Here is a 15485-nt window from a genome sequence, read left to right as displayed (position 1 = left end):
GCAGAAACACAGGCATGGGAGATACCTCTTACTGCTTCTTCCAACAACTAAACCTTCTCAGGCTGCCAGATTTAATACAACATTTGCCTGGGCACAGACATTTAGACATTTACTTGAAAGGTTTGGCCTTTTTCCATCTGCTTGGGATCCTCAAGGAATACGGATATGCATCAGTATCTCCAGCTAGGATCATGGAATCAGGGAATGGGCTGGCTTGGAAGGACCTTAAAACTTATCTCATTTCAACCCCCCTGCCATGGGCAGGGACACCTTCCACTAGCCCAGGTTGCTCAGAGCTCCATCCAACCTGGCCTTGGACAATTCCAGGGATGTGGTGCCCCATGGATACGCTGCAAAGGCAACCAAGCCAACCTTTGAGAGGGAAAAGAGTGGCTTTGTTTTGAAAGCACATGAGATAACAGAATATCTTGAGTTGGAAGGGACCCACAGGGATGACTGTAGTCCAAATGAGCTCTGTTTCCTCATGTGAGGGATAGAAAATGGGTCCAGGACTATTATATTACTGGGATATATACAGCCTGTAATTCCAACAGATTTAGGGAGTCAGTGAGGTTCATAAAGTGACAGATTCTTGGAGGAATAGATGTCGAGGGGCTGTGAGGGAGCTCCAAGGGCTGAGAAGGGGCTCCATCAGCAGCAAGTGTCTTTCCATGGCATTTTGAAGTAATGGGGTCAACTCCTTCTGCACCCTGTACACCAAACCTTGTACCACCAGTGATGGATGTGCTGGGCTTCCCTGCTCCGCAAAAAATCCTCTTTAAAACATCCCTTTCCCCTCTTCTCCCCAGGAACAGCACTGTTCTGAACTCCAAGGTCATCTCGGTGACTGTGAAGCCATTTCCTCGCTCCCTCCTCACCCCTTTGGAAATCGAATTCTCCCACCTGTACAACGTAAGTGTTTCCCGGGACTGCTCCATCCCACAGCTGGGTTTGCTTCTGCAGAGCAGGAATGTGTTGGTGCCAGGAAGGGGATGGGTTTTTCTGGGCCCCTTCAACCTCCCTAAACACTGCTGAGGTTCCTCCACTGCCACCCTCTCACTGGTGCCCTGCTGTTGGTCACTGCCAGGGATGATTACAGGGATCAGCCTTCCAAACCTCCCCTGCTCTGTGCTCTTTGCTCAGGCACTGCCACAGGGCAGCAGGAGGGTGACAGCACAGCTGGCAGAGGGAAGATGGGCATGCTGGGTCCCAAGTTCACGCCATTTCATCGTGGGAGATCATGGGAGGATAATTTTGCGCTCCTTATAAAAAAAAACCAGGATGCAACAACGATCCCCTTTGAGGAGGGAAAGGAGGGGGAAGGTTTTTTCCATTAATACTGGAGACAGGAATGTCACTGTTGTGCTCAGTGCTTCCAAAGGCAGCCTAAAATCCCCTCCAGGCTCCTCTGCTCAACCCTAGGCGTGTGTTTGGGATGGACAGTTACACACCCCACGGCCTGTTCCTGCTGTGGGTTTTAGAGGCCCTCCTGAGGCTCTACAACATGGAAATTAGATCAGTCGTGCCTTTGCTTTGGACTCTTCCTGGAAGGGCTTTCCAAAGGGGTCTAAGACAGCTGGAGTCAGTGGTAAAACCCCTTCCAGGGGGCTTCAGACACACCTGAGCCACTCCTGAGGGGCCGTGGTTCTTCCCAGCGCCGTGTCCCACAAAAGCACAGGCTGTATTTGATCCACTTTCCAGAAGGGAGCAGCAAAAGGATTGTGTGTGAGGGGAGGAATAAGGAAGAACATCAGTAGGGTGAGTCAGGGAAGATGCAGAGTCGAGTCCCCCCGCAGGGGTGGTGATGTGGAACAAACTGAGGCACGTTTTAGCCTCTCTTTTCAAGCCCAGGGTGAAAGAATCCGTTCAGAGGACTGAGATCCACGACTGCCCATCTGGTGCATCTCAGACACACCAAGCTTAGGGTAGTGGAAGTTTGTCCTACAGTGGAATACACCCCACATATTTCATTCTCATCACTTCACGTACCCCACAGGCAGCATAACACTGATGTGTTTCTTTTTTCCCCCCCTCTCTTGTCTCCTGGCAGGGAACCACCAACCAGACCTGCATCCTGTGGGATGAAAATGATGGGTGAGTCCTGTGGGCTTCTCTTTGTTCTCGTGGGTCTGCTTGATTTTTAGGTGAGGTCACCACAATTTTAGCAGTGACATGTCAGTCTGTCTCAGTCCTTGCTCTCTCCAGTCCGTTTTCTCTTTGCCCTGGCGGGGAGTGTTTCTTCCTTCACTTCTTACTGGCTTCTCTTTTGGTGCCAGTTGAGCTGGGTCTTGTATTTAAAGCTCTGCAATCAGGTGTTTTCAGAACAGTTCGTGAAGGGCTCTGTACCAGGGGAGCCCTCCAGGGTCCAAGCAGAGGTGTTCATGTTCTGCTCACAGGGAGGAGTGTTTCCAGTTCATTTGATGCTTTGGACCTCTGTCTACATTTTGCAGGAGTGGCCTCTTATTTTAACTCTTCCAGAAGTTCGGGATTTTCCCATTCAAAGGATGCATGAGTTGAGACCCAGGGCTGTGGGGTTGTTCAGGTTGGGTTTGGCACAGCAGTGCTTGTCTCTCTGCAGTGCTTCACCCTAAATCATACACCACAAGGGGGTTAATGCAAAATCAGAGGCCACTGTTGCAAATCTGGCCTGTGGTGGTGAAGTTCAGGTGATGTGAACTTTGTGTTGTGCTGCTGTGACAGGGTAAATTGATTTTTTTCCTGGGATTTTCCAGGATTTCTGTGATGACTGGTGCTGTTTAGGAGGTTTGGAGTGATGTGATTGTGGTCAGCAGGGAAAAAAACCCAAATAAATCTCAAGTTACCAGGAGGTGTCAGGGCCATAAAATCCTGTATTGGAAGCAGTTGTCAAAGAATGTGCATCTGAGAAAAAAAAAAAAAACAACCAAACCAAACCCAACATTCTGAAAGTGAGCTCTTAAATCCTGAACGAACTTGACAAGGATACAAAGTGTTTGATTTAATGGTGGTTTTACTTCACTGACTTTTGTATCTCAGTTTGAAGACCAGCCTGGCTTCTTCTCTGCCTGCAGTCGCTTTCTCTCCTTGAGATCTCACACATTTGGCACCTACCTCTGCATTTATTATTATTATTTATTATTATTATCTGCAGCACCTGAAAAATGATTCTATTCTTCTCCTTTTATGCTCCATTAAGTAGCATATGCACACATAGGCGGGCAGCATATTTGCAGGCAGCTCACCCTTCCTGATGGTCTGTGATTAATTTTGCACCTACGAGTGGATCCAAACAAAGCTGAAGGACCCAGAGGGTCTCCCTGCTTGTGAAATCACACCCATGTTGGAGCCTGGGGCAGAACTGGTCCCTCTGGCTTGCAGTGAAAATGATTCCATCGTTAGAAGTGCAGGTGAACCTTCAAGAAATTCATAAAATTGTGTTTTATTTTGTCACCTGCGTGCCAAAGAGCTGTGGGTCAGCACAGAGTGTTGTGTGTTGGTGGGGCAGACTCAGGAGGAGTTGGTCTGCTCTCCTAAATCTGTTGTTTCTCCATTCTGGGATGGAATTGCAGCACTTGTACTCAAATCCAATTTTTTGGCGAGTAAGGGCAGAATTTGGACTCCTCCTCTGCACAACATCTCGCTGATTTTTTGCTCTCTGCATCCCAGAGGGAGGGATAGAGATGTTCCCCTGCCATGCTCAGAGCTGGATCCAATCAGCTGTAGTCTGAGCACGAAGAGAACAAACTCCAGTTTGCAGGTGGCTGGATCTGAGGGCAGTGATGGCACTCGGGGTGGGCACAGTCATCTGCCAGGGCTGGCACTGGGAAGTGCCTGGTAGGAGGCAGATGAAGGGTTGCCCAGTGCTCATCACGGGTTGAGAGCTTTGAATGCCACTGATCTGGGGGCAAAACGTTGCCCAGTTCAGCCCAATCACCTCTGCCTTGTGGAACCCCAGAATGGTTTGGGTTGGAAAGGATCCTGAAGGTCACCCGATTCCGACCCACTAGACCAGGTCGCTCCCTGTCCTGGCAGCTCTGCCTGCTCCATACTCCTGCTTAGCAGCTTGTTTGGCTGCCTGGTGTCCCTCTGGGAGTGCAGAACATTAGGAATGCTTGCAGTCCTTAATCCCTGCATCCTCATGTCATCAAAGAACGGGCTCCCAGCTCAAGAGCTGAGCCGGCAATTTCTTGGCACCGTGGCCGCGGCTCAGCTTTCAAGGATGGATTCCAAAATCCCCAGCAGATTGGTTGTGCAAATGTTGCTGCTGAGACTCCTCTGTGTGTGTCTGTGTGTGTTGGGGATGTGTGTGTGTGTGCTTTCCTGCAAGTGTTTTCAATCAACATTTACAACCTCAAGCAGTTGAAAAGTCCTAAATGCTGATGTCAGCAGATTTTTGCCAGGGTGGGGATGATCCAGTGATCTCTGGCAACAGGAGCTGCCAAGCTGTTTGTGTAATATTTTAAAGCTGATTTGCACAACGTTCTAAAGCTGATTTGCCACCACTTCTGACTCCTGGGAAAGTCTAATGAAAGGCAAATTATGCAAAGCCTGTTCTCTAGTCCTGAACGCTCACCTCGAACTTGAACAGCACTCCGGGGCTGTCAAGGGCTTTGCAGTTCTGGGTCACAGCTTTGGGTGATTTTTTTTCCTGCTTGGAGCAAGGATTTTTAGGCTTCACCCTGGACCTGCTGCCTGGTATGTGGTAGAGATCACGAGTGGTAACTCCGGGCCAGGAAACCCTGAGGTTCAGCCACGCTTCTGTGTTCGCTGTCTTTGGTCCCATCTTCTCCCTCCTGCCACTCACTTCCTTAAATTAGAGGTTTTCCCACTGATCCAAACCCCACCTGAATCCAGTCCTGCCTGTTCCTGCAGCCACCTGAGCTTTCAACCCCACCCAAACCTCACCACAGCCACTTAAAATCCACAGGGCCATGAAAGGTTGAACTGTAAAACTGCAATTAGAGCAGACAATTAGCAGGTGACCATGTTCTCCCTCGAAGATGGAGATGTCAAACAGAACACTTGAAAAAAAACCAAAACAAAACAAAACAAAAAAGAAAGAGGAAGAACCCCTGAGTGTTCATTCATTTGCATTTAGATGGATATTTAAGCTTGTACTATTAACAATGGGTTTTTGATTTATTAGTCCCAGCCCCTCTGAGTGACTGTGAGATTTGTGGGTGGCACCTCTCCATCTCTCTTCTCTTCCTCTTGCCCCCAACTCCTCATGTCACGAAACAGGAGGGGAGAAGATCAAGGGACTAATTTCTGTTGTGTTGGGTGCTGCAACTGTGATTAATGAGCCGAGCACTGGCTGGGTAAATTGAAAGCTGAAATCAGAGAATGATTTGGGATTCTCTGGCCCTCCTCCAAGGGTATTATTCATCTGGAGTAATTATTAGCTCCTTAGCCCTGGTGAAGTGAATACCCAGGCAGGATCCAGCCTCCTACTCCTTCTTTCTCCTGCTGGAACAGGACAGAGGGAGTTAATAGATCATCCATGGGCTTCCATGTTCTTGTGCATCACCACATTCGCCTCCAAGTGGATCATTATAATATCTAGGCATTTTAACTGATCTTAAGAGGCCTCCCAAACCTTCAAAAAATATTTGCATAAAAGCTTTTTTGCTCTTGGAAGAGAAAGTGCCTCAGGAACCTGTGGTTTTAATTCAGGGACACTCTTAACTTCCCTTGGGAAAGATCATCTATTCCAGTAATTTAACCTGTCTAGGAAATTCTGACTTCACTGTTTAGGAAGGTGACACAGCACAGCAAGGTTGGGCGTGGAGAACAAAGCCAACAGCTTGCAGGGCAAGGCTAAACCCCTTGGAAACTTTGAGAATCCTAAAATAATGCTGAGAACAGCTCTGCTCATGGGCTCTTTTCAAGCAGGGACTGCTTGGGGTGTAGAGTGTGTGTTGGTCCTTCCAGAGGATGGTTTATGGGCTGTGTGGACCAAGGGCTGGCAGGACTGGAGATGGTCACACACACAGTTACAACCCACAGGGAATGCTCTGCAGAGTCTGAGCAAGCTTGTGGTGTTATTGTTTGTTTGGAACAAGTCACAGGAGCCGAAAAAACATCCCAGAAGGAGCTATTGCCTGTCAGGCACCATCATTTTTCTGTAGGGTAAGTGTGCTCTGTGGGGTGTTCGTGGTCCAGCCATCCCATCAGTCTTGCAGTGCAGCTGCTTTGCCTGAAATTCTTGTTTTCAGGATGTCTAACCTGCAGACTCCAAAGCTGTCTGAATTCCTGGCTGCATGTCCTACATGATCCCAGGAAAGTCACCACAAGGCAGCAGGAGGAGCAGGATACACTGTGAGCTCCATGGGCTTCTCCCGAATTGCTGAAAGCCTCTGATGCACTGGGTGAAGAATAAGGCAGGAAGGGTTCTTTCCTGTGTTTTTGGGGGGCTTTATTGTGATCCCAGTCCTGTTGGTCTCCACCTGGCTTCCTCTGGAGGGAATGTGCAGGTCCCTTTCTTCCCCTGCCACCAGAAAAGTGTCACACAGGATTCGTCTTATCTACAACATCCCATGGACACGTTTTGCTCATCACATCAGTTAATTCATCTCTCAGTGCCTGTCTTTTGAAGAAAAGCTTTCTAAAGTCAAGGAACAGCTTCCCTTTCCCCCTGTCCATCACCCAGCACATTAATGACCCTGCCAGAACTGTAGATCAGGCAGTAACTCAGCTTGTCTGTGCTGGCAGAGATAAATGAGTCCCCCCAGACACAGACAGGAAGGGAAACACAGAAGCAGAGAATGGTTTGGGTTGGAAGGGACCTGAAAGATCATCTTATTCCAACCCCCTGACACGGGCAGGGACATCTTCCACTAGCCCAGGTTGCTCCAAGCCTCATCCAACTTGATCTTGAACACTTCCAGGGATGGGGCAGCCACAGGTTCTCTGGGCAACCTGTGCCAGGGCCTCCCCACCCTCACAGGGAAGAATTTCTTCCTGATATCTAATCTAAATCTACTCTCTTTCAGTTTGAAGCCATTTCCCCTTGTCCTGTCTCTCCATCCCTTGTCCCCAGTCCCTCTCCAGCTCTCCTGGAGCCTCTTTAGGCCCTGGAAGGGGCTCTCAGGTCTCCCTGGGTCCTTCTCTTCTCCAGGTGAACCCCCCAGCTCTCCCAGCCTGTTTCCAGAGCAGAGGGGCTCCAGCCCTGTGATCATCTTCACAGCCACCTCTGGGCTTGCTCCAGCAGCTCCACATCCTTGCTGTGTTTTGTGTTCCAGAGCTGGAGGCAGAACTCCAGGTGTGATCCCACAGCAACTGAGCAGAGGGGCAGGATCACCTCCCTGGGCCTGCTGGTCTGTCACAACCCCACAGCCCCAGGAGAAACCAGAGCTCTTCTCTCCCCTTTAGACCTATTAATGCCATGTTATGTATTAATTATATGTTTTTTACTGCAGCTCTCCAGCTGTGGGGGAGCAGCACTGCTGGTGACATGGCCTGCATGTGATCCTGCTCAAGGTGTCTGTGCTGGTGTTTCCCAGTCCCCCCATTCCAGCTCCGTTGCCCTTAACCAGTTTTTATTCCCCACATCTTCACTTCCAGCTCCAGCTGCAAATCCTGCCTTTCCCAAGTGCTCCTGGGGATGTGCTGAGGGGATGTCTGTGAGAGAGGAAAGGGCTGTGCTTGCACAGCCTGGCTACACAGGGGCACGCAGGGAGGTTAATCTGAATATTCCCATTAGTTCCCCTGTGTTAAACCCAGTTAAAAGTATCCCTCAATTCGGCCTGTCTGACTGCACTCACAGTGTGCAGCCAGGCAGATGGAATTATGGTCCCAGGAGCCTTTTTTTTAGCCCTGGATGAGAGCAGACAAGACAGGGCAATGCAGTGAAACCCTGTCACACCTCCCAGAGCCTGAGGATTTATCCCCTGCTCAACCTGGGGCTGATGGAAGCACCAAGAACACCTTCCAGGGGACTGTTTTTTAAGCCTTATTCCAAGGACACTTTTTTCCTGGGAATACCTTGCCACCTGGACTTCCAGGTGTTGCAGGGAAGATGTGGTGGATTCTGTTGGCAGAAAAGCAGCTGGCACCAGGTACCAGCAAAGCACAGGGCTGTGTCCATCCCTGTTTGGGAGAGGAGTCAGACTTGCTTGGCCTTCTCTGAGCTGCTCCACAGCATCCAGCCTTGTCCATGGGACTGGGAAAGCAGGTGCTGGCTTATTCTCCTGTGTCTCTCACAGCACAGGATGCAGGAGAAGCTGAGCAGCACAAAACAGGGCCAGCAGGGCATGGCTTAATGGCTTTTGACAGAAGGGAGAGGGGGAGAGGAGAGAGGATTCCGAGGCTGTGAATCAAATGGTCCCTTGGCTCCCTGGTAAAGGGGTCAGGAACACGGAGGGAATACATGAATTCCCTTCACAGAACTGGCAGGAGCCAGACAGTGACACCTGGAGGATGCTCCCACTGGGAAGGGGCTCTGGGTTCAGTGGTGTGGTCGCCAGCCTCAGCTCAGTGCTGGATGTGAGCCGTGAGCTGGAGCCTCGTGGGGTTCAGGGTGGTTTGTGAGTTCACACGTGACTTTGCAATGTGTTCACATTAAAAAAAAAAAAAATATACATGCAGGTGGAGGTTTGGGAACAAGTGAGTGCTGGTGGCCGAGTGTGAGAAACTGTAACTGTGTTTCTGGGCACAGCCAGGGCTGCAGGGTGCTGATGGGGTGTCAGTGTGGGTGTGAGCTCAGGGGAGGGCTGCAGGTATCTGTAGGTGAAAGCAATATTGGTGTATGTGTTTATCTACGTGTATGTGCTTGCTTTTGGGCCCCTCACTGCAAGAAAGACATTGGGGGGCTGGATCGTGCCCAGAAAAGGGCAGTGGAGCTGGAAAAGGGTCTGGAGTGGCTGAAGGAGCTGTGAGAGTTCTTCCTGGAGAAAAGGAGACTCAGGGAGGAACCTCCTTGCTCTCTAAAACTGCCTGGCAGGAGATTGGAGCTGGGGGGGGATAGGGCTCTTCTCCCAAGTAACAAGCGATGGGACAAGAGGAAACAGCCTCACCTTATACCAGGAGAGGTTTAGATTGGATTTTAGGGAAAATTGCTATGGAAAGGGTTGTCAAACATTGGAACAGGCTGCCCAGGGAGTTGGTTGAGTCTCCATCCCTGAAGGGATTTAAAGGATGTGTAGATGTGGCATCTGGGGACCTGGTTTAGTGGCCTTGGCAGTGCTGGGCCAGTGACAGGACTCGATCTTAGAGGTCTTTTCCCACCTGACTGATTCCGTGATCCCATGTTATGTGTACATATTTGGGTGTGGACACCACAGAGGTTCAACTTCACGTGACAAACCTCTGACTTGTCTTCCCTGCATCCCTGCCTGCTCTCCTGGAGCTGCCTGCCGTGGACATGCCAGGCAAGTCCAACCTGAATTCCCAGCCTGCATGAAGGGACACCAGGCTGAGACTGCAGTGACACAGCACAGGCTTCTGAACGTGCTGGTGGAGAGCTTTGGTTCACAGCTCCAAGCCTTTAAGTGTGGGGATAAAAAATGAGGTTGGGGATGTTTGAAGCCTCCCCTTGGAGTGCTCAAACTCAACAGCCAACAGGGTGCAGCTTTGGGGCAACTTCAAGGCAGGCTCAGGTGCTTGGAGGAGAGACAAAGAGTCGCACTGAAGAACACTCAGCACCCTCTGTGTGTTAAATTCAGCGTAGAGCCACTTTATCTCCATGTACTTCTTTGCTGGGTTGATTTTATTCTCCCTTTATCAGCACAACCTGTGCCAGGGCCTCTCCACCCTGACAGGGAAGAATTTCTTCCTTAATATCTAATTTTATGTATTTCTCCCCTTCCAGTCCCAGACACCTCACAGAGCTCTCACTTTCATGAGAAGGAGCCCACGGGAGATGGGCAGGGTGCAAAGACAGGTTTATGAGTTCATTCACTCCTGAAAGATGATGGACAAGGTAGGATGGACTGGTAGGATTATGGACAAGGTAGGACTGATGGATGTGGTGGAGAAGTGCTGAGAACTGGTTCGCTGTAGATAAGGATGAGGAAAGTTTGCCCGTATTTTTAAAGAGGAGAACTGTGCACATTTTCACCTGACTGCTTGTACACTGCACTAGAAGATGAAATGTTCTGCTGAAACTGCAGAGAAAAGAGGACGCAGTGCCTGGGATACAGCCCTTGTCTAATGATGAACTTTCTGTGTGTCTGGGCAAATCAGTGTAAGCTTCGTGCCTCAGTTTTCCCTGAGCCTCCTGCACTAATGGCATCAGACAGCTCTTCTAAATGCCATGTAATCCAGGAGCCAGGAGCTCCTTTAAGGGGTAGTAAGAGGCAAAAGTAAGTATTCTTATTTGTCACTGAGAACTGGTTACCTACAGGTGAGCTTGGTGGCTGAACTGGTCACCCAAGACAGAGCAGCTCACATTGTGTCAGCTCTGCCCGTCATCCCTCGGTCCTGTGAGCAGCAGCAAGTGTTCCCATGGGAATTTTAGTCTTCAGGAGGTGGAATGAGACCAGGAAGACTCAGGACAGAATCACTGTGAGCACTGGGGATGGGAGACACACCAGCCTGTGCATCCCACCCACTGCCTGAGCTCAGGGTGGCCTCTCAGCCATGTGGTAGAGGGGATTAACAAGTGCAGGGAGCACCCAGAGGAGGATTAGCAAAGGAAAGGAGCACCCAAACAACTCTGACAGCTGCTGCAGACCCACAGGGCTGAGCCCTCCTGGAAAGCCATGGGCAAAGCTCTCCCCGCCCAGAGAGGACGGATCCTCTGTGCCCTGACCGTCAGATTTATTTGGATGCACTTGAACCCCCAGCCAGGAGCTTCAGAGAGGAAAACAACAACTGACACAGCAAGGTCAGGAAGCCCAATTACAAGGCCTGTGACGATTTCCAGACCCGTCAAGGCTCTTTCCTGGGCTTTGCAAATAACTTTAATTCAATTACAGCACTGACCCCCTGGAATGTGTGTGTGTTCATCTCCCAGAGCTGCCCCTCCCTTAGGCCAGAGATGCCTCTCCAGGGGGTTTAATGCACATGTGGAAAGTTGGTGGGATGGAAATTCAGGCAGGGGAAATTCAGGCAGGGGAAATTCAGTTGCTGCCTGTCCCTGAGGGAACGAATTCACCCTCTGCCAGAGCCTGGTGCCATCCCTGGAAGTGTCCAAGGCCAGGCTGGACGGGGCTTGGAGCAACCTGGGATAGTAGAAGGTGTCCCTGCCCACAGCAGGGGGGTTGGAACTGGATGATCTTTCAGGTCATTTCATTCTATCAGGGCTGCCCAAAGCATGACCCAAAGCAAGAGCCTTCATCTTCCCGGGGGGAATTCTGCTGGTTTGAGGAGAGTCTTTCTTGCTGCTGTGCATGGAAGCACAGGCAGCAAAGTAGGTGGGAAGGGCATCATTTCCCCCCATTCTTTGGTGATGGATTCAATCCACCACCAGCCAGCCAGGGAGACAAAAATGGAAAGGGTCATAATTGCATTGATGAGTGATGGGCTGGCCCCAAAAGTATTGCCATTTGAGGGTGGGAAGGGAGAAAGCAAGGCAGTGATTTATCCACTGTCACCGAGGATGAGCAGAGCTGAGCCACAATCAGCTCTTCTGTCCTTTCTTATGGCTGTGCTGGTGGCTCTGAATAAAATGAACCGTGTCCTGTACTGAGAGAACAGGAGCCCAGAGGAGGTGGTGATGATCCAGGACACTGCTGCACCTTTTTTAGCTGTGGTTATTATTTATTTAATGATGGATAGAGCTCACATGTTGAATCTTAAGGAATGCTGAGCAACCTTCAAACCTCAGCAAGGCTCCTGACAGCTTCAAGGGCACTCCAGGGGATTTGGCCCGGGAATTATCAACATGCAGATGGTTTTTCACCCCTAATCTGAGGCTGGGGACTGAGCAAAGGGCTGTTTTTGCAAAGGGCTGTTTGCTTCTCTCTTAGCTGTCAATGGGGTAATTGTGTCTTTAATCTTCTATGCAAGCCCAAGTGAAAGCTGCAGGAATTCATCACTGCTGTTGGGAAGTTTGCTGTGTTCAGGCAGATCCTTCCCAGTCCCCCTGTGTTTGTCAAAACTGTGCTGGAGAGTTCCCTGACATTTAACAGTACGTTCCAAGGGCCTGTTTAGTTACTGGCAGTGATGAGTGAGGCAGAACAGTGCAGTGCAAATTCCTAAAATCCAGGCAGCTTCAGGAAAAAAAAAGTGTCTCTGGAGCTGCTGCACCTGGAGCCACACAAGGAGAGCGGAGGGAGCTCCCTGTGTCAAACATTGCTGCAGGATCTGGGTCCTGGCTGGGAAAATCCTCCTTCACCTGCAAAGTTTCCATGAGGGAGAGGATTTTTTGATGCCAGAGGTAGAATTTACACACACCAGCACATGGGGAGCCAGCAGGAGTGCAGGGATAGGGAAGGCTGTGGCACACACAGGGCTCTGCTGCAGCCCAGGAACCTTGGCAAGTCATTGGTCCCAGCAGAGATTTTGCTGCTTATGCCCAAGAGAAACAGCTCAGAGTGAGTGGGGAGGTGGAAAGTGCTTTGACTGAGACTCCTGGAACAGGGCAGAAAGGAGGGGAATTGATTCCCAGGGGAGGAATCAACCTGCAGTTCAGAACTGGAATTGGCTCAGCACGAGGGTGCAGACACACAGGAGAGACCCCCTGTGCCCACACAAGGAATGGTGTGGAGATGATGGATGGAATATAGAATAGAATATAGAATATAGAATATAGAATATAGAATATAGAATATAGAATATAGAATATAGAGAATAGAATAGAATAGAATAGAATAGAATAGAATAGAATAGAATAGAATAGAATAGAATAGAATAGAATAGAATTTTCAGTTGGAAGGGACCGACAGGATCATCTACTCCAACTGCCTGATCCATTCAGGGCTGTCCAAAAGTTATTTAGGGCGTTTTCCAAACGCCTCTCAAACACTGACAGGCTTGGGACGTTTGGCCACCTCTCAGGGAAGCGTGTTCCAGTGTTTGACCACCCTCTGTGTGAAGAAATGCCTCCTAATATCCAGTCTGAAGGGATGGAGAGGTGCCTTCCATCACAGTGCTCCCAGGACTATCATGTTTGTGGGACAGAAATTGTTTTGATTTTTTTTTTCCCCCCCATAATCCATAAAAAGAAATCCACCCCCACTCCTGGGAGGCTGCTGTGCTTCTCTCCACTCAGGCACGGGCGCCTCAGAAGTGTTGTTAAGAAATGGTATCATGGCACGGGGCATTTCCCTGCTTCCCAGTTCACTTCCACCCAATTCATCCAGCTTACAAGTGCAAAAGATGCTTTTGCTAATTGCCAGCTCTGCCAGCTCCTCCTGGGAGCTGGGAGGCAGCTGGGATTGTCCTGCCTGCTCCATCTCCAGCAGCAGGAAAGAGCTGCTGCCGCAGTCTGTGAAACAGGACTTACATGACTCCTATTACTGTCATGCCCGAGCATTTCACAGCCTTCAACGTCCTGTTATTGCAACTGAACAAAAAAAAAGAAAAAAAAAAAAATCTCCTTTTCTAGGTCACTTACGGTTCTGAATTTTCTTCTGCGTTTGCCTTTACCCAGATGAGTGTTTCTGAGGAGTTTAGGAGGAAACAGGGCTGGTCAAATGACGACTGTCACTTCAGTTTTTTTGAGGCTTTCTTGGCTAAAATGGCTTCAAAACGCAGCGAAGCTGACAGGAACTCTCAGAGCATTTTCCGCTGCTCTGAAGCAGGAGCGACACGGGAACCTGCTCTTGGGTCCCCCTGAACACAGGGCTTGCAAGGAGCATTTATTTTTGTTCTCCTGCCCCCCCCTAACCTCCTCCCTCCCAGGGAAGCTTTCAGAAGAGGTGGCCTGGGAGCCCCCAGCTCGCGAGCAGCGCTCCTTCACTCTGACAGGGCTTGTCATCTCAGCGAAGAGAGGAAGATCAAACAGGAGGATGGAGTGGGAGCTGTCACATCCACTGTGCTTTTCCTGCTCAGTTCAGTCACCCTTGGGCAGGTGAAGGCTGGGGACCAGCAGCTCCATCCCTTTGGTCCCAACCTACCTGTCTCTCCTCGCTGCTCGGTCTGTGGGGATGACCCTGAGTCACGAGCCAGCAGCCTTGGCAGGGACATTTGGAGGGGCTGGGGAGAAAACAGCCAGACTTTCACCTCAGCACTGTGGTTTCCAACCCTTTTTTTTTCCCCCCTTTCAGGACCCTTTAGCATCAAACTGAATGTTCTGATCAACTTAATGCCCTCTACACACACCTGGCCCCCCTTTGGTTTGCAGTTTCTCTCTCCACAACTCGTCCTCTTTCCTCGGCGGCCCCAGAAACTTCGTTTTCTGCAAAATATCTGCTGTTTATTCCTATCTCTGATGCTCCTTTGCTTCTCTCCACCTTCCCAGCTTGGGTAGGGAGAGCTGCAGCTCCTGGAGTCCCTCTTTTACACCCTCCTGGCTCCAGGTGCCAGCTTGGCTTTCGGAGAAAGCACCCGGGCAACGTGCAGCTCTGAGCCAAGAGGATAAAAGCTCCCTGCTGGGATTCCGCATCTCGTCTGTGATGGTGATACCAGCTGGCTTATCCCTGTGCTCCTTCCCTCCCCTGGGCCTTGGGAAAGGCAGTGCCAGGAGGGTTGAGTGCGTTTTGTTCTTATCGGCCTAATACAGGAGATCTCAGCGAGTCTCGGGGGGGAACTTCTGAATTTCCCAGCTTGGGAGGTGTAGGGCCAATCTTGCTCCCTCCAGGCTCCCTGGGAATGCTGCAGCACGAGCCTTTGAGTGGCAGCAGCTGGCTCTCACTCTGGGATGACGCTGGAACACGGAACCAGAGCCCAAGGAATCCGTGCAGGGCCGCGGGAGGTGCGGGAGCAGGGCTGTGGCCGTCCCTCTGCCAAGGGAGGAGGCAGAGATGGATGTGTTTGGCACTGGTGTGCGTGCATTTTATTGCTGGGCACGCCAGGGTGGATGGATGGACAGGAAATAAAGGACATTTCACCCCCAGGACTGTGCCTTCTGCTGCACAGTCAGCAATTCCTGCAGTAAAGGCCATTCCTGGTGCTGCAAAACCAGGGACAGGACAGAGGAGACATTTCTCAGTGTAAATTGCTTTAGCCAGCACAGTCATCGCTGGTGCTGCCTCTTAATTGGCAGGTATTTAATTAGCTGAGGAATATTCCGCATCTCCCCTCGAAGCGGGAAGTCGGAAATTCCCTGTGGGATGAATAATTTTCCCTCCCAAACCTGTCACTGCACCTCAGCTGAACCTCAGCTCATAAAACCCAGCAGACAGTGGAGGGTGAGTTGGCACAGATGCTGCAACATCTGTCCAGTTTGGGCAAGGTGGTGGGCTGGGGGTTGGGGTGTCACTGAAAGTGGGAATGGAATGGAATGGATTGGCATGGAAAGGAGAGGAAAGGAGAAAGGAAAGGAGAAAAAAAAAGGAAAGGAAAGGGAAAAAAGAGAAGAGAAGAGAGAAGAGAAGAGAAGAGAAGAGAAGAGAAGAGAAGAGAAGAGAAGAGAAGAGAAGAGAAGAGAAGAGAAGAGAGAAGAGAAGAGAAGAGAAGAGAAG

At 50.3% G+C, this 15485-nt stretch overlaps 1 protein-coding gene across 10 annotated transcripts in view; it reads left to right on the top strand.

Moving 5' to 3' along the window:
- ADGRB1 (adhesion G protein-coupled receptor B1) overlaps nucleotides 1-15485 on the top strand; it is a 285345-nt gene that overhangs the window by 163219 nt on the left and 106641 nt on the right. For all 10 annotated transcript variants that reach the window (XM_027900132.1, XM_027900130.1, XM_027900125.1 and 7 more), the window contains 2 exons: nucleotides 810-912; nucleotides 2051-2094. In XM_027900132.1, the coding sequence (XP_027755933.1) occupies nucleotides 810-912; nucleotides 2051-2094 (147 nt within the window). The remainder of the gene's footprint in view (nucleotides 1-809; nucleotides 913-2050; nucleotides 2095-15485) is intronic.

Source organism: Empidonax traillii, unplaced genomic scaffold (genome assembly GCF_003031625.1).
Source record: "Empidonax traillii isolate 1590-97213 ecotype Southwest subspecies unplaced genomic scaffold, ASM303162v1 scaffold712:size431070, whole genome shotgun sequence".
Classification (NCBI taxonomy): Eukaryota; Metazoa; Chordata; class Aves; order Passeriformes; family Tyrannidae; genus Empidonax; species Empidonax traillii.
This window is presented reverse-complemented; position numbering and strand designations above follow the sequence as displayed.